Source organism: Corvus moneduloides, chromosome 9, assembly GCF_009650955.1.
Source record: "Corvus moneduloides isolate bCorMon1 chromosome 9, bCorMon1.pri, whole genome shotgun sequence".
Classification (NCBI taxonomy): Eukaryota; Metazoa; Chordata; class Aves; order Passeriformes; family Corvidae; genus Corvus; species Corvus moneduloides.
Genome location: NC_045484.1, coordinates 15,304,851 through 15,324,246, shown reverse-complemented (window position 1 = coordinate 15,324,246; position 19,396 = coordinate 15,304,851). Strand labels below are relative to the sequence as shown.

At 38.9% G+C, this 19,396-nt stretch overlaps 1 protein-coding gene across 9 annotated transcripts in view; it reads right to left on the bottom strand.

The window, feature by feature from the left end:
* The window catches only part of ABCA4 (ATP binding cassette subfamily A member 4), a 78,044-nt gene that overhangs the window by 21,535 nt on the left and 37,113 nt on the right, over positions 1-19,396 (bottom strand). For 6 of the 9 annotated variants that reach the window (XM_032117981.1, XM_032117984.1, XM_032117989.1 and 3 more), the window contains 15 exons: positions 17,533-17,754; positions 15,386-15,590; positions 13,099-13,197; positions 10,922-11,146; positions 8,319-8,496; positions 6,874-7,005; positions 6,074-6,213; positions 5,002-5,139; positions 4,549-4,736; positions 3,493-3,583; positions 2,709-2,914; positions 2,252-2,300; positions 1,487-1,728; positions 939-1,063; positions 189-287 (listed from right to left, as the gene is read on the bottom strand). In XM_032117981.1, the coding sequence (XP_031973872.1) occupies positions 189-287; positions 939-1,063; positions 1,487-1,728; positions 2,252-2,300; positions 2,709-2,914; positions 3,493-3,583; positions 4,549-4,736; positions 5,002-5,139; positions 6,074-6,213; positions 6,874-7,005; positions 8,319-8,496; positions 10,922-11,146; positions 13,099-13,197; positions 15,386-15,590; positions 17,533-17,754 (2,339 nt within the window). The remainder of the gene's footprint in view (positions 1-188; positions 288-938; positions 1,064-1,486; positions 1,729-2,251; positions 2,301-2,708; positions 2,915-3,492; positions 3,584-4,548; positions 4,737-5,001; positions 5,140-6,073; positions 6,214-6,873; positions 7,006-8,318; positions 8,497-10,921; positions 11,147-13,098; positions 13,198-15,385; positions 15,591-17,532; positions 17,755-19,396) is intronic. The other 3 variants (XM_032117986.1, XM_032117987.1, XM_032117988.1) reach the window with 3 other exon arrangements.

The following is a 19,396-nucleotide window of genomic DNA, read 5'->3' as shown; positions in this document are numbered from 1 at the left end:
TTAATCCAGTGGCAGTGTTATCTTGCTGTTTTTGTTATTTTTGACCCAATATTAGATATAGCAAACAACACACCTGAAGCATTGGCTCTTGTGAAGAATCAAGCCAATTCATTCTTGTTTCACTACTCGAGTTCCACTAGAATTACCCTGCTAGGATCTCATTCAACAGAAATTAGCTAGCAACTTACAAAAGAGGCTGATTCTTCATGCAGCGAATTCCAAATCCTGGTTTATTCAAGAAAGCATGAGTAAGGGAGACCATCTGCTCATTGCCAGGACGTTCATTGCTAAGGGAATAAGATAGGACTTTCTCTATAAAATATTTTTCCAAACTATTGTACTGTAATACACATAGCAACTAGAGAAGGACAGCCATATGGCAGTACCAACTGCCCCCCTCCAAACGCTGATAATTCAATTATTTTATTTATGTAAAAACCCAGAATGTTCTGAGATGGTTGACAGGCTATGGTTCTTTTTCTTTTCTCCTAATACTAAAGCTGACTTCTGACAAAGTCCAATAGCAACATTCTCCAAAAAAGCCTTGAATCCTCATTGCTATTCTCTCAGCACTGTCACAGTCAGTAATCGGAAGATGAAAAACATACTCTGCATTTTCATAAGCTGAGGCCTGGATCTCCTGTTAAACAGGATATATAACTTTATAAGTGTTGAGGTCCTGAATTCAGGTAGGAAGAGGAAAATACCAAAGTTAGAAAGACATTTGAAAGACTATTTGTTAGATCTACTAGCAGCTGTATTCTCCATGTGCACCAATTTCAAGCTATTTGAAGTCTGCTGATTCCAGTGAAGTGAATATTTTCTTACATCACACAGAGTGAGAAAAGAGCAGTGAGACGGGGCCCCATGATGCTAACTAAACTGTAGGGAGAAAAAGGTGTGTGTACAGCAGATGTACTTCAGGTAATTCCTCTTACCTGAAGAAAGTAAACTGTTGTCCATAGATCCAAGGGTGTAATGTTAAGGCGGGATATTCTCCAAATGGAGGAATAATGACTGTAAGTACTAGAGACAGCAACACAAAACTAGCAGGGAGAACGACCTGCAGGGAACATGAAAACGTCAGAGTAGGTTATTATATAGGTGTTGTAGAGTGCCACTATACATACCCCATAATATATGTAAACAAAGGAAGGACAGCAAGATCACATAGATCCAATCTGGTTTAACTCCTGAACATCAACAATTTAATTTCCAGCACTTTTGCTTAAAATTCTGGTTGTCATACAACTGTATTATGTTAAAAATAAAACACTGGGCTAGTAGTGATAGAATCATGAACTTGGTGCAATTGATAGACTCCAGGCAGAAAGAAATAAAAGAAGAGACAGAAGAGTTGGAATCATAATTGCACTGTTACCCATTTGCAGCACCTCTACTGCTTTCCATAGAGCCATCATTGCTGGAAAGACCGTATTGAGAGGGTTGTGGGGAAGACTCAAGCACAGCACAAGTCAGTCAATACCTGTGCTAGGAAGTCCTTGTGGCTGCGGGAGGCGTGGTGGAAGCGTTTGATGAGCAGTGCTTTGATCTGCTGATGTACAAGCTGAAAGCCTTTATACTGTCGGGACCCTTTGCCTTCATTTTGATCTCCTGTTCTGCCTACTGGCATTCGAGAAGTGTCATTAGCTTTCAGTGTGGTTTGTTCAGCTGGTTTGTTCTCAGTAGGAGTTTTGCCAAGAGCAGAACCATTTTCTTGAGTATCTCCTAGGTTAAGATGAGAGGCATCAGAGAAGACATTTTATCTTCCATGCATGAAGTAGCACAGATATTTTAACGAGGTCCAGATTTTACCGACTGTATATATCATATCTTCAGAATGTTTTAATTACAACTGTTGCACTGTGGTTGTATTTAGTGACATCATATAGTTAAACACTCCTCTTACTCAGCAGGATGAACAATTTAATAATCTATGTAGTTTATGGACTAATAGTCAGCAAAGTAATTTTTATACAACTACTAAAGCCATTGACATCTGGGTGCTTGACACTCCACTTTTATTTGCTTAGTTAAGAACCTCATCCAATCTAAATACAAGTCTTTCTGCTGACTTAATCTTTTTTTTCAGATATCATGTCAGGCCCTAAAAACAGATATTTGCTGACCAAATTTATTTTGTCAAGAACACATAAAAGACTGAAAGTTCTGAAGCTCCTCTTTATAGAGTGTTCAGAATAAAAATAAGTCCCAAGAACAATTAATCAAATACAGATTTGTGGATCTATACCTGTTTTTTGCATTTCAGGGTCAGCTTCTGCTGTGACCTTTAGGAAAACCTGCCATAGAGAAATACGTCTTCTGGTTAGGAAAAGAATAGTTACAATAACCTGACCTTTAGAACACCATACATCATCCTTCAATATAAAAGAAAAAAATTTGGATACCTTTTCAGTACTTCATCTTATTACACAATCAGAGGTCTCTTATGAAATACCTCAGAAAATAAATGAATGAACAAAGATACAAATAAAAGCGACACATTTCAGACTAATGGGTAAGGCTCCTCAAGGCTACAATGAAGTAAGGCTTGGATCCTCTCTCTAGGCCCTTCTCAAAGATTTTCGGAGTGTGCCACAGCTTATGGGACTAGATTTTGAAGGACATATTAAGAATTACATATTTAAGAACAGGAACATTTTGGGTGCTTATGGTAAGGTCAGCAGGTATTTCAATCTGTCTGTTACCTCTTCAAGTGGTGTGTCTGAAACTCCAAAACTGCTGAGTCCCAGGTCATCCAATGTTTCCTCCAGTTCTCTGAAGAGACTGGCATAAGATCGTTGTTTAAAGTTTTTATTGGGCAAAAGATAAATGAGTTCCTGACCAATGCTTTCAATTAATTTTGCTTCTGGGATATGATGGTGGATTACTTCGGCTAGCTCATTTAGATCTCCTGTGAAAAGTCAAAACAGTGTTCATAGAATGAATATTTAACCATATTAAGCATGATTTCAAAACCTGTTGTTTGCACTAAAAGGGTACTGGTCTATTACGTAACTCTCAGATATCTCAGTTAATTCTGCCCTGGGCTGGGCTGTGTTGCTAATTATGCTTTGTATCTATGTAGCGGGAAACTATTTCAGGTTTGTTAATAAAGCACAACAAAATCTTCAGGGATATCTACTTAAATTCTTCTCTCATGCAGACAAGCCAAAATTACTTTTTTTTCTATTTCCTTCCTCTAGATATGCTTCAGTTTTCATTAACAAATTACACGAAACTCTTTACTAAACTTGTAAAGCACACAAACTTCTAGTTCATCATTTGTACCTGAGACCACATACACAAAAAGCAGTCAATGGTAAGCAAAACCACAAAGAACCCTTATTAAAGTCATGTTATAGTACAATACAAATGTTAGACACAAGGACCAAAGAAGTGGACCTCAGCAGCATCGATCTTCAAGACAAGATTGCAGCGTAAGAGGAGACATAGCTATGTGCTGGAATGCTGAACCATCCTGCTTCTTACCATCCAGTTCCAGCTCTGGAATGCCTTCTTCACCCCTGTGCACACAGCTGGAGCAGGAGCAGGAGCACTGAGATCCACAGCTACAAAATGACTAGCATGGATGAGCAAGAGATAGAAAGATGAAAGTGCTTCAGATACACTCAAAACAGGATGTAAGGGTTGTCAATATTTGAACAGCTTGAGTCCGTGAAAAATATGTCATATCCAGAGCATCTTGAACATATACTGAAAATCATCTGAAGACTGGATTAAGCAATGCAGAAAACATAAATCCATCTGCACAAATAAGTTCTAAACTGCATACAAAATACCTGGGAAAAGGCAATCAGCAGGGGCCATGAGTGTACAGACTGTGTTGCTACTAGGACTGGAAGCACTACTTTCAACATAAAGAATCCAGAACCCTACTTTTCAAGCTGTGAGAGGCTGGTTTAGGTACGGATAGATGTAGACTTTTCTGGTGTCTCAGCTACTTACCAGACTACCTAATGTTTAAAATCAGTGTACTGCAAAAGCAAGAATCAGAAAGACCTGTATAAGGACAAAGGCGGCTTGAGAGTTGGAGTTGTTCAGCCTGGAGAAGGGAAGGCTCCAGGGAGACTTTAGAGACCCCCCCAGCACCCAGAGATGGCTACAAATGAGCTACAAGCATGTAGTGATAGGACAGGGGGGAATGGCTTTAAACTGAAAAGGGGTAGATTTAGATTAGATATTAGGAAGATATTCTGTACTGTGAGGGTGGTGAGGCACTGGAATAGGTCACCCAGAGACACTGTGGATGCCCCATCCCTGGAAGTGTTCAAGGCCAGGCTGGATGGGGTTTGAGCAACCTGGTCTAGTGGCAAGTATCCCTGCCCACAGCATGGGGGTTTGAACTAGATCATCTTTAAGGTCCCTTCCAACCCAAACCATGCTAATATGATATTCATAATTATATCATCATAAGACTAACTGCAGTTTTGTACACAGTCTCAAGCAGCACTTAATTGCTTTTTACCTTGGTGCAGTGCAAGCATTATTTGGATTACATGTGCAGGGAGGGAGATACATACTTACAGTAGCCCTTCCCATTTTTGTGGTTCTCACTTTGCGAACAAGGGTGAGATAAAAGCCAGAGCCGAAAGAGTTCTTTAGGAATACAGGAGAGCCTGAGCAGAAGAGTTTCCCTTGGGATATGATGGCTACCCTGTCTCCAAGGATGTCTGCCTCATCCATGTGATGGGTTGATAGGATAATTGTTCTGCCTAGAAGGAACAAGGAGGAATGTTCAAGGCATGGACTCTCTCTGGAACTCAAAACTATGCTTTGCTTTTTGGCAATTATTTCTCTGCACCAAAGCCAGGTCCCAGGTTTGCCACAACCATAGGTATCTGTTCAAAGAATCTTGTTTGCTTGTGTTCGTATCCCACTACTCATGACAGTTTACACAGCAGGCACATATTGCATCTACGACAAGTTTAAAATATCCTACCAAAAAAATCAAACAGTTTCTACTCTCAAATCTCTTACCTGGGCGATATTTCAGCAGAAGATCCCAGATAGATCTCCTGGAATATGGATCAACTCCAGAAGTGGGCTCATCCAGGACTACCACTTTTGCTTCACCCACAAAAGCAATGGCAACAGACAGTTTCCTTTGCATTCCACCTACCAGAGGACAAACACATACAGGAGTATAAGATGAGTTATATAAGTGGCAGGGATGTAATTAACATTGCTTTTTGGTGTGGGGACAAACTGATACAAACAAAATGAAACCCATCCTCAGACACATATCTGCAAAGATAAATTAATAGTAATTTTTCTTCTGAAGTTCAAAACATGTTGTCCAAACTTTTTTTTCTTTAATATATATTTTCCATCTACACGTTGCATTTTCTGATTCTTGCCAGAAGCAAAAGTAGGAAGATATGAGGTTTTCATGTTCTTTGGTGAAATTAACCAACTTTTATAGTTGCAATCAGGACAAAGTAGTATAGGAACAGCTGGCTGTTTATACAAATCATCTTTGGAATCTGAGAGTTGTTCAAATACACTGTGTGCATTTGTATCTTCAGAATGGAAGAAACTACTCCTACCAAATAATACAGTATTATGGAGCACTGATCCATACACTTGGGCAGCATAATAGCATAGTATTTCATTTGCCTTGAAATAATAGAAGATTGTATTTTGTTTCTTATATTAACCAATTATATATATATTTATTTATTTAAAACTAATAGTTTTAAGTATATTCGCATTTGCTGTATATTTATAAGACATAGGAGCTTTAGGGACAGGTTGTGCCAGCTTTACTACTTGTACAGTCCCATTTACTCCTTGAAAATAAAGCCCCCCTACAGTGTACATTGGTGTGTTAGAATATGGCCTCAAATATGTAACTCGAACAATAATTGCCCAAAGGCTGGGTAGGATGGGGCTGTGAGCAATCTTGTCTAGTGGAAGGTGGTCCTGGCCATGACAGGGGGTTGGAACTAGATAATCTTTAACATCCCTGCCAACCCAAACCATTCCATGATTCTATGAATGACAAAGAAAAGGCTGCAGGAAAAACATCTTAGAAAATTCCTGTGGGCACCTGACAAATTCTGAGCTTCTTCATTCCTTTTATGGGTGAGGCCCATGTCTTCCAGCATTGTTTCCATCTCTTGCTCAGCTTCATCCCTGGATCTTCCTTTCAGTTGAGAATAAAACAAGATGTGCTCTGCTACAGTAAGGCTGTGAAATCAGACAGAAAGGCAAGAAGGGAGGTTAAATGAATAAGCTGGTTTTTTCCCCAAGCAGCAATAAATTCACTCGAGATTTATCTTGCTAAAGGAAGAGAGGTTGCATTACCCTAAAAGATCTTCTTTGGGATCAACACACTTCACTTGGAGGTCATAGTTTCTTTCTTTGCCTTTTCAAAGCAGAACCTGCTACTAAAGGAACAGGTATAGCAGGCATCAAATCATCCATTTATGGGAATAAAATGGAAGAGAGTCTGCTGTTGAGATGAACACAAACTAATGGAAGTGAAGCTGGAAATCACCAGAGAAGGCAGTAAGTGGTTGGGTGGTAGTGAGAAATGGGCATAAAAAGTCCTTCTACTGCACTGTCAATTTGGATTTTTTTGCTTTAGGAGTCCTAAATTGTAGTGCATGAACCTCCAGCCTAACCCCTGCTAACCCACCCTGCAACAAGTAACACCAGGAGCACTGTCATTTTCCTAAGAAACTTTGCTCCCAGCGAAATGATACAGGAGATTTCTACTGCAGGATGTGATGTATTCCTCTAAAATACATCTACTGCCAGCACAGTAAGAGAAACAACACAGGCTTTGGAGATTCTCATGCATACAGACTGGGATGCTTCTTAAAGCCAGTATGGAGCGATACTTACTGATTGAACAAGATGTTGTGCTGAGGGCACATCCCTAATCTGTGCCGAATGGAGTCCATGTGAGTCTGGATATCCAGGCCGCCAACCAGCACAGTTCCAGATGTGGGTGGGAAGAGGCCTGTCAGTATTGACCTGGGAAAATAAAATGAGGAAATTCCCCCTCTCCTATCTCTCTGTGCTAAATAAGGAAGCTACATTGCATGATTCCACTAGATGGAGCATGATGACTTCTTACTATAGGCCTTGATGAAACAACTCCACTGAAAAGCATGCATGTAAGCACTCTTGATCTGCTACAGAGAATCTCATGGATCTGCTGGCATAATTTTTGATACAACTGTCTATATGGTTCTGGCTTCCAATAAGAAACTGTTTTAGTTCAGCATGTTATATCACCCCGACATATAAATGGGTCTAAAATGAAGCTCAGTAGGATGAAGGTAAGAATAATGGTTTGAGGTCTCTGGCCATGCTGACTCACACCCTACACCTTTATTTTCTGTAAACTAGAAGACCAAATGTTATGTTGTAAATGGGTGGCGTCTGTTACTAGGTTTGGGTGATTAGTGTATTTTTCAATTTTAAAAAGTTCAAAGCAGTAAAAATTTTTGGTTTTATCATAAGAATAAACCCCTTCAAATTTACAAAACATTTCAGCAGATTAAGATGCTTTTATTTTGGGTTGAACATATTCATTTTGAAACAATTAAAAAAAATTAAAAGGCAATTTAAAGTGCCTTTGAAATAAAGGTGTTTTAATTGAAAAATCCTGAAGTATTCTGCTGGGAAAAGTCATAATGAAACACATTCAGTTCTTTCAACGTTTGATGAACTTGTCACAGATTTATAAAAGGTTTAGTTCACCAGTTAATCCTATTTTGCTAAATAAGGTTCTGTATACAGAAAATTAAATATGGTAAAAGTCCAGCTTCCTGGGATGCTAAGTTTCTAGGACTAGAGGAACATTTTAATCTGGACATGGATCTTGCATGCGTGTAACCATTTGATTTAAAGAGGGCCTGTATTTTATTCTCCTTTGCACACAGACCAAAAGATGTGGCTGACCTAGAGCCAGTTAGAGAAACCAAGAACAAGTGGAATGTAGTGGCTTGCAAATTTTCAGCCCTTTCAGCCAGAAAATCCTTATCTTTCTTCACCTATGGTAGTTTGGCCATGGGAAGTGAATTCTGAGGGAGAGTATTGCTTCCTTCTCTCTAGACTTTCACTTGTTTGTGTCATGCATTACCTCCCTCCCAGGGCTTTAGCTAATCCAGGATATCTTCTTTATGCCTGGGGGCAGCATTTCCCTGTCTGGAAAAAGCCTAATGTTGTGTGTGAAGCCAGCTACAGGGGTGATAGAGAGACAAGGGAAGAGTGAAAAGAGAAGACTGCTCCAGTAATAGAGCACTACCCTGGATTTGCTTCTTCTAAAATAAGAGACTTACATGGTGGTTGTCTTTCCTGCTCCATTGTGACCAAGGAAGGCTGTGATCTGACCCTCATAAAAAGTAAGATTCATCCCATCTACTGCTGGTTTGGGCCTGTTTGCAAAAATCTTCACCAGGTTCTGAATGCATACTCCTGGAACCAGTCCTGTTGGCTCGGGCTCAAATAAGGTATTTACTTGAAAGGCAAGAAATCAAGAATGAAAAAAGAATAAAAGCACCTGGTTTTAATCCTAGTTCTGATGATAACACATCAGTAAGTGCAGAATAGCACATACCCACTATAATACAGCATCATGCTCCAGGGCCAGATTCTTCAAGTCACACCAGTACAAAACTGAGGCCAGATTTGTAATTGTAGCGCAATTTAATATTTAGATTCACCCCCATGCCAGTGACATTAGAGTCACCCTCATATCCATGACAGGAGGAGCAGAACCCGGAATTGTGGTGGTCTGTGGAGAGGTAACTCATTGGATCAGGGGAAGCTGAACATGCTTTCTGTTCTCACTGTGTAGCAGGAAGATTATTTGGAATTGTTTCCTGGAAATACTTAGATAGGTTGAGAGATTACATTAAACAAGCAGCAGGTTGCCTTTCTGGCTCGGCTGAAATCTGCCATTCAATTAATCTGCCCAGCTGTGCAGTCTTTGACCATGATGCTTAAAAAACTTCCCCCAAACACAAACAAAACACAACAAAAAAAATTTGCCTTTAATCCTGGTAGGTGAAATTTACCCCATTGCTGAGACCAGGTCAAGATTTAGATAGTAACATGAGCACTACATGAGATGGCTTCTCTCAGGATTAAAAATGCATTATTGCAAATAGCACCATCAGAACGTTTTATTGCACCAACTTCTAGACAAAACAAACTTCCTTTGAAGTAAATTAAGCCCTTGGGCAATGTGAATTATGGGAGTTGAGAAACTGAAACTAAAGACCCTGTCCACTTTTGTTTACACAGAATGCTTTAGGCTTTGTAGGAAGGCTTATTTTGCAATTGCAGTTTACTTAAATTGCTCAGTACCCAGCAGGCCTGTGTGGAGAGCAGCCAATGCAGTCTGGGCGAAACCAGCCCCACCTCCAACAGTGGCCTGTGTGACTGTCATTATTGTCACCGACAATACTCAGGAAAAAGTTCTAAATATGCTGTACATGAAAGAGCTGTGTATACCATAGAACAGCTGAAATAATCATTATAGGACGGGTAGCTTTATTTTAAGTAAAATTTTGTTTATTAATAACTTAGCTTTTGCTTTATGAAAGGACTGTAGGTTTCCATTAACCTTACTGGGACAAATATAAACATCTCTGTATTCACAAAAGTTCACATGGAGTCTGGCTTGATAGCTGTGCATATACTGGCAACTGAGGCACCTTCCTTGGTTTTATATGCATCATAAGTTTAATCCATATTTGCCTGCAAGACTCACTGACAAGTTCTGAGGCAAATTCTCTGATGATCTCCCCCAGTATCTGCTTGGCATCACCTGAAGGACACTGGTAGAGGGTTGAGCTCCCTTTTTTTTGTGATTCATATCTCTCCATTTTGATCCTATATCCTCAGTGTCATTGAACTGTACTAGGTGTGCTCTTGGCTTCTCCACATGCCTCCCAGTTCCTGTGTGGGTGGCTGAAAGGGAAGACAAGCTTTTTGTGTGCAGTGACAGGCAGAAAGCCCTTCCTTTTTGGCCACGGAGCAGCTGGAAGCTGGGAACTAAGGAGCAAAGCACCAAAAAGATAAGGCAGGACTAGGAGAAGATTGGCTGAAATAACCTTTAACCTCTCCCTGTCTTTTTTCTTTTGAAGTCCTGTCCTGTTTCCATTCACCCTGAATGCATGTTTTCAGTGCCTACGTGAGGAGCTCTGATGACCCTACTTTTATCTCTAGCTTTTCAAGAGAGTCAAAATGGGCTCAGAGCTGCCTGTAGCAGTTACTTGTGCTACAGAATCCACATGCATTCCTCTGAGCATCTCATACAGAAAACTCCTCTGGCTCACCACAAAAGATGACTTTGGGGCTTGAAAACAAGGCAGATCATTCAGGAATTCTTAGGTGGTGGCTAATGTCAGCATCAGAAAAGGCTGCAGACAGACACGAAGAGCACTTCAGATAAATCCCTTTGAAACCAGCCTTTCCCTACAGATGCAAAACACACTAAAGATAGACAAAAAAAAAAGGAGGATGGCTGGGACTAGGAGGGAAGAACATTCCTCTCAGCATAAGTATTTTAATTGAAGTCATGGCTCTGTTTAATTTTAAAAAGTCAGCGTATGCATCTCTGAGGCTTCTCTCAGCATGAAAACTAACTTGCCAAAGAAACAGGCTGCATTTGCACGATAAAAATACAAGTTAAGGAACTTCTGGAAGGCAGCTGTCTTATGTGCAGTGGCTAAAATATTCTAAGGGATGATGAATGTAAGAGGAGTAAATAAGAGTCAGTGTCTCTCTTGTGCTTAGCTCTGGCAGTTACATGCTATCACCTACTGGGTGCCTACTGGCTCATGTAGCTTGGCTCCAATCACTCCTATGTCTAGTTTGTCATGAAGTACAATGAGTATAGTATCTCAGAAGTACTCAGGTTGCTCTCTCTCCTTACTATTAATTTCATCTTTGTCCTGGACATCTGTCTTAGGCTTCCCCTGCTCGCCGGATTCTTTTTCTCGTTTGTGTTTACATTGTTTGTTTTTACCATCCTTCTTCCCCTGGCTGTCACTCTTTTCTTCTGTTTTTTCAGGTTCTTCAGATTTATTTGGTCTGCTTTCATTTTTTTCCCTTTCCATGGTCTTCTGATCCACACAGCCTTCTGACTCTGGACTTTTTTCTATATAAACCAAGAGTAACCAAGATTTAATTAACAAAAATTTAATATCCTCTTATCTCTAGAGGTATTTTGAGGAAAAGGAGATAGTCCTAAGCCTTGAGCTTTTCAAGGGCATTAACCATCAGTGTTTTACTCAGGTTAGGAATAAAGCATTCAAAACCATCTAGCTTAAAATCTGCTTCATGGTGTCAAGATCAGATATTTAAGGAAAACAACTGACAATTTTGAAATTGTAGACTCAGAGTAAGATCCTGACTAATATGAGGTACATATTTTACATTTTGTCCATGCAGCTCTAGACCAAGTTCTTACCACGTGAAGAGAAAGGCCATACAAACTTCTCCCAGATGTACAGGGAGTGAGAGGAATTAAAACAAAATTTAAAAGTTAAGTGAAAAGCAAATTGCTAAACTGCTACTTAGATTAAGAGCACCAGGCCAGAATAAATGAGTTGGTATTAGCTTCTAAACAAGAATTTCTGGCTTTCCAATTTGGTCTTAGACATTGCTAGCATGAAGGAAAACAGTCACATTGGATCAGGCTTGAAGCGGGAAGAAAGTAGGAGCCCCTGAAGAGACTCTTTACATAACACAAATTGAAGCTGGCAGTCTAGAGTGAAACTAGCACAACTGTAATTTATCAGATGGCTTAGGACTTATTTTTGTTCTGAAACTTCACCATAGCTTTCTTCTATAAGACATTCTAGCCCACAAAGCTGTATAAAATTACCTGGTGCACAAATAGTGACATAAACAAGTTCACTGCATCACCTATAATGGCAAAGTGGGGGGATACAAGAGTGCACCAATAGAAGTAAATTTTAAAAGTACCGACATCATTAGCTTCATTTTCCAGCATGAATTTACATTATCTGATATTTCTTATCCTGTTTTCCTCCCAGTACATTAACCAGTTACAATAAATAAAGAAAACGCTCAGTATTTTCCTTGAAGAAAAGATACGAGTTGTGAAAAGTTCTACAGTTGTTCAAGTAAGCTGATCCACTGAAGTTCTTCAAATAGGTAAGAATCACAATCTCCTACTGAGGAATTAATCAGAGATGACATTTCCAACTGTCCCTGCTTCATAAAACCCAAGACAATGTTTGTAGAAGAGAGGATGAAATAACGATCAGCACAATCAGGTTACTTGAGATAATAATAGGATAACTTAGATCAGAAATTACTTCCAAAGACTTCCAGTTCAATCCTCAAAAAATATGGCCGATTCAGATCATGGCAACTATCTCCAAAGATGGATATTTCACAACCTTTCTGAACAACCTGTACCAATATTCTAACCATCTTCATAATAAATATTTTTTTTCCCTTGTATTGAATCAGAATTCCTGCTTTCCAACTTATATCCACTGCCTCTCATCCTTCCACTAGACACATCTGAGAAGTCTAGCTCTTTCTTAGCTGTCTCTCTTCAGGCTGAGCAGACCCAGCTCCCTCTGTATCTCATATGTTACATGCTCCAGCTCCTAATCAACTTGCTGGCTCTTTACTGAGCTTATTCAAGTTGGTACAAGGGTGGCATAGATTATGATCTTGCTTAGAAACTGAAAGTAAACAGACTTAAATTAGTGTCAAACTAGATAGAAAAGAATTAGGTTTAGAAAGGTAGGGAACCTCAGTGCAAGATTAACATTTCATGAATGGGTTGCTGAGCAATAAGAACTCCTTGAATGTCTCAAAAGGTGTTGGTTACAGAATGGGGATTTGATGCTGTTTGTTAAACCAGGCTTTAAAGGCTCTCCGATGGAACAGTGACTCACCTCTAATGACTCTAATGAAAGCATACCACTCCAAATTCAAAGGCACTTGCCAAGACTCCCAGTGTATGGCAGTCTCTCACCATTTGCAGCAGCTCAGCTAATGGAAATGTTATACAGTCACCTTTAAGCAGACCAGTGAAGCTATTCCTAAAAAAGTTTTAAAAGAACTCACCATCAGCAGTTGCTGTTTTCTCAGCTTCTGGGCTTCTAGAGCCAAACCAATATGATTCTAGCACAGGGAAATACCAAGGCTGTGGTAACCCATAGTCCCCTAAAACAAAAATAAGTAGGTAAAGTGCACTTCATAATCCCATGCCGGAGGAGGCACAAATTCATCTAAGCAAAGTCTGAGTATAAACACTTACAGTCTTAGTGTTGCGTATCAGAAGGTCAAACCATGTACCAAGTACCTGACAGACAGATTTTGTTTACAGATTTTTTTTTTTCTTTTGGACAGCAGTAAAATATTCAGAAAATATGATGTGACTTGTCTTACCTTCTCTTAAAGTAGAATGTGGTTTAGTTACAGAATGAAGCTATTCCCTGAATCCTTACCAACCAGGCAGTGGCTCACTGTTTAAGAGGGGATCCTAGCCTCACTCAGGGACTTTCTTTTGATGCCCACTTAACACTTGAGGGTTGACATGACTGAAAAGCTTTTTAAATTTACACTTATTCCCTTGGAGCAGAATTCACAACTGGTAATGAGAAAAGACACTTTGACTGTTATTTCAGCACACAGCCTTTCAGGAAAAGTGACAACAGAGTAATCCTCTTCTTAAGCAAAAATGGGCTTTTTTAGTTAAGGTTACTACAGTTTGGATAAGAGACAGCGCAGTAACATTACCAGTTCTCATCAGGTCACAACAGAGTTACTAGAAGTCAACACTGCTTTCCTGGATCATGTTGACTTATAGAATGCAGGAATTTGAGCTTCTATGTTTAAAACTGGCATCTTTGTGAACATTCAAAATGAGCAAGGGGAATCTGTGATACTCATTGAAAGATGGTCAGTTTTCTTAATCGAAAACCACTGTTTATGAAAGTGTCTGCTTATTTGTGAATAAACAGAAACTACCTGTGTTTCAGCCAACCACTTGTACTCCTATTAATGCACAGAAATGCTCTGTCTGCATTCACAAACACTTTGCCTTGTTATGGTCTGAGTTATTCCCCTCTGAAACTGGTGGTTAAAACAACAGCTTCTTATTCAGGATTAATGCAAAATCCAAGTGATATTTGTTACGGAGCAGAATGCTCAAATAGCCAAAGGACCCATTGTGCCATTGTGCCAATGGGTGGTTGGCTTCAGAGCAAACCTGAGCAGGACTAGAACCACAGAGTTCAAAGGATTATCCAGGGAACTCCTGTAGTAACCTCAAAGACTACAGCATTGATTTGGCAGGGCTGCATGTGTGTGACAGAGAAACACTATGAGAAATTCTACAGGAACAGAGCAGCAGAAAGACAGCAAGACATTCAGAGCAAATATTGGGAGGAAGTGAAGCTTCTAATTAGAAGCCCTGAAAGGTGTTACTTTTGTGTAAAGTGCTGACAGAAAAAAATAAATTTGTATCTATGAATAAAGAAACTCCTGTTTTTAAATTCCTGGTGTGTTCATGGAAATGGACCATTGTCCACTCTTCTTTAAACAGAGTTGCAGAAAATAAAAAGAAAAAGAAAAAAAATAGCCATCTGCCAAGAACACATTCTGGAACTACAGTTCACATGCAGGAACAATAAATTAATGAAAAGAAGCTCACTTGCTTGTACAGCATGAGAGTTTGCATTTATTCTATTGTAACAATATTCATTATGAAGCAAGATAAACCATTTAAGCTAGTAGGACAAACCATTTTTTCACACTGAAAGTTCCAGAATTTTGTAATTGATAACAAAGAAAATCCTTTTGTGAACTCACACTAGAATCATGATTTCCATTTAGAAAAAAAGTAAATCTACGCAGGACTTTCACAACTGCCTAGGACACAGCATGTGTCTTAGGGAACAGTACCATCCTTTAAGAAACAGTTTGCCTAATGTGGCCAAAGTACATATATGAATTAGAATTGTTAAATCTATATTCTTAAAAATTAAAAGAAATCTCACTAGAAATGGTTGAAGCTTCTCAAAAGAAAAGTATGTACAGAAATCAGATTTTAACAGATGATGTTTTTGTAGATTTATTTTCCATTTAAATTACAAAACAGGATTGAAATTGCATCCTCCTTTTTACTCTTTCTTCCTTTTTCATTCTTTTCAGGAATAAAACAGGAGAGAGAAAAAAGAAAGAGAGAAAAGTGGAAGCCCTTAATAAACCACTAGTGCTAAACTGGATAGGATTCACAGTCTATAATATCAAACACCCTGTTTCTGACAGTGAAATAAGCAGAGACCGATTAGGCTAACACAGTTTACAGCAACTGCCACTAGTTTATATGAATAAGAAACTGACATACCTGGAAAAACGTTATCGAGATACCAAGACAGTATTCCATAAAGAAAAGCATCAAAAAGCATCATGTTAATGGAAAAGAGAAAACTATATTCGTCTCCTTCCAAGGGACTGGTTCTGATGTTACCCCACTGTAGGCCAAGACCTTGTTCTTCATAGCGTGACAAGTATTCCGTACCGAACCCAAAAGCTACTTGAGAAAGCAAACTCTGGAATAAAGGAAAAATGACATTCAACCCTGACAGGGGGACAACCCCAAAAACAAATAAGAAAACAAAAACCCACCAAAACAACAACAAAACAAAAAAACCTCTGACTTTTAGGGACTGAGCTTTAAAATTTGCCTAACAAATATCATGGGAAAAATTCTTACACTTTTGTATTGGCCTGTAATGCTTAATTCTCTGCAATTCTAAGCAGTATTTAGCCATAGTAGACTGAATTCAACCTTGGCTGTACTTCCTTTAACTACTAGGCAACCTTCACAGATTGTTTTTTTTCTTCATTAATGTCTGCTCAGAAAATACCATAGGTGCATTTAGAAGTTTGCAGTGTACACCTTTGACTTTCTAGGAGAAACAAAATATTTTGTGAGCATTTGAGGCAGGGCAACTATGAGTAACATGACAGAAAGTACACCAGATGCTCAGGATGTGGAAAACCACAATTACTTCCCCTGTCATGTCTGCTAGCCAGTTCTCACACAACAAACTAATTAACCGGTAGAGTATCCAAACATCCTCTTCAATGTTGCACTGCAAAAACAGAGGAAGAAGTGCTACAGTGCTGTTTCACAGGACATATAGTTTAGGAATACCAGACCTTAGGAAAGTGAGGGGACAACAGCAAGTCTCAGTGAGGTATCATCATATGGCACTTAGAGCACTAAATAAAGAAACTTTGGTTTTCAGCAATACATTCTTTGCCCTTAAAAATTTAAATTTTTAATTCATGCCCTCTACATAATGCACAGCCTGCTCTTATTATCTCTTGTAATTAGCTCTTGTTCAGAAACTAACCTCTGAACAACAAAGATAAGACAAAAGTATAGGAATAGACAGAAATATTCATGGCTCCTGGCCAGCAAATATCCTTTCTTACATGGATGTCTCCTCCTCCACTTTAAGATGAAGAGCGAGTTGCTTTTATGCTTAAACTGTGTGCTAGTTTCAAGATTTCTTCCTAAATCAGAATCTGTCAGAGGCCAACCTTACTCATTTCCTGACTTAATGACAGGATGAAGTTTTGTACATTATTGCATAATTGGTAGAACTAAAAAAGGTATATATTATACCTATAGAGTACCTCTGTTAAGAAAGCTGATTCATAGCCATATTTACACTTAATTATAGCTTTTGAAGTGTTTTAGTTTTCTTCCTTTTTCCTTATATTTCCTAGTGCAAGGAGAGAAGACAGTTCCTTTACCTATGTTGTTAGAATGCTTGGTAAAAATGGGGAGACTGGACTCATACACCTGCTCCCCTTCCTGACTCACTGGGCAACATAAAATCAGCCTGAAAAAATTTTGTAAGACCATGGTTCCATTTCAAAAAACAGCAAGAAGTTTCCAGCTCCCCAGACTTTTTAAGCATCTTACCTAAAATGGAAGAGAACCAACAAGGAGGCACTGCATGGAGAATGTCTACAACTTATTAGATGGAAGGTAATTCTCAGAGCTTTGGCACTTAGGTTTAATTCCTAACTCTATGTTTCAGGTAAAGAAGGAACACGAACCTGAGGTCTTCTCATCCTTAGACATAGGGTGTTAACTAGGTTATAGCACATGAAAAAATGTGAAAATTAACTGTCCCCATTTTGTGAACTGCCTTCATATTTATTAAACATACAAGAAGTTAGATTTGCTTTGACTTACAAGGAAGTATTCAAAACATTTTAAACAGTATGCTAATTTCCTGGCATTCAAAACATAAAATAAATTTTATTGAATTTTTTAAAAGCTATGAAGAGATCTCTTGCACTAGGCCTGCTAAAGGCTTACACACTTGCAATCCTTAATTATTTATGGGAGATTTAGAGGTCTCCCTCTCTGAGTCCAAAAAGCCAAGAGGAAGAGGTGTGCAATACTTTGTGATTCACATATGCACTGTGACAAGCTGAGCAGAGATGCCATAGAACCAGTGAAAGGCTTACTGCTAGGATCTTCAGATTAACAGTCAGACGGTCCTGCCAGGCAAAGCAGACGATGTGGGGCAGGTACAAGGTGAAGTAGATGACTCCACTGCAGGCAGCTGCCAGATTTGCTTTGGAGAAGAAGGTGCTGAACAAGAAACACTGCATTATGGTGGCTGTGGTGAATGTCAGTAGGAATAGAAAGAAGAGAAATGGATTGCTATAATGTAGCACTTGTCCACGCTGTAAGCAAAAGGAAAACAGAAAAATTTACAAGTATTTGCAGCTTTCTGCTAGCATAAAAGGTCAGAATTGCTATCGACGTGTAACATGTAATGAGTAATAAGCCAGTCTTTCTTACCTAATATGACTTCTAACTCTCCCAGGTATTAGTTTCAACAACTGAGGTCATTACAATAACAAATCCTTCATCTAACTTTATCCCTGCCCTTGGATTGTGACTTCAGGTTAGTACAACAGACTGAATAAAAATCATAATTGATTGAAAATAGACATTCTGTCCATGTCTTAATAAGTAAGTGGTTCCAAGCAAGATCTGCCTGCTTGGAAACTCATGCATTTATTTGAAATATTACCATAAACTTTCATTTATCTCTTCCCACCATCCCCTCAATCCACTGGCTTGACGTGCAGAAAAGACAATGTATGGAAGTGTTGCAAAACACATCTTTAAAAAAAACCACAATAAAACCACAGGAAAATTACAAAGCTTCTGCACCTGGATGTTATTCAAACAGAAATGTATCACAGCTGAGGAATCCAAGTGCAGTTTCTCCGAGATCCTTGTGTATTAATTCACCCACTGGCTGAACTTTTATCGACCTTTCTTCATTAGGGCTTTTGTGGATTAAATGCTCCCTCTCAAGAAGAGCAGGGACTGCTGCCAATTATCTACATAGCCCTTAAAACCAATGCTGAGACCTATTTATTAGGTCAATTTATATAATGCTCACATAGGTCTTTAAGGCTATAAATAGGTCTCAGCATTGTTGCAACATCCCACTGGGCCTTAGAGACTGATTTCTTTATCAACAGTGATGCAGTGTCTCATGATAATGTAGGTGTCTCACACTGGCACAGTGAAATCTGGGAAAGAAAGTGACTTATAAGTACAAGCACATTCTTCTCTGATATTATTACCTCCTGATTTTTAATTAAACCAGTGTGGCAAATAAAGTAAGCTTTCTCTATCCACCCAAGCTGCAATGGAACCACCAGGAACTACAACAACTCATCAGGACATGCTGATAAGACAGAGCAGCTTGAATTCTAGCTATGTATTTATACCAATATCAGTCCCCCACATCAGAAAAGATGCAAGAGCAGTCTTCCTTATCAAAATGCTACACATTTATATGATAAAATATAGCAGCAAGCTCTCAATATAGAATTTGGTTCTCAGGTAGGGGAGACAATAGGTGGTCCTCAGAGACAACATCAAAACTGTCCTGAAAAGTTATAAAAATTACAGGAATTTTGAATCACTGAAGCAAAAGGTGGATTCTTCTTTTAGGTTTTTCTGTTCTTGCAGTCTCTTTTTCCATTGAAATAGTTGCACAGCTTCTAAGCAGGCAAGTACTGGATATTAAAAATTAATTGCATATAGTGAATTACAAGATTAAAATTCTTCAAATTATTACCTCTTTGATTTAAAGCAACAATTATTATTTATTGGGAGATCTACATCTGCCTACAGAAGACACAATACACAGAGTAACCAGCCTGCTGTACTTTCTATGAGGGACCTCACAATAAATCTTTACTAGTGAATTTATTGTTCTGTCTCTGCCAAATGCTGATTTTGTTATGAGGTCTGCTTTGAAGAATGTGCCTGCTACGTGCTGTGATCAGAACAGGCCTCCAC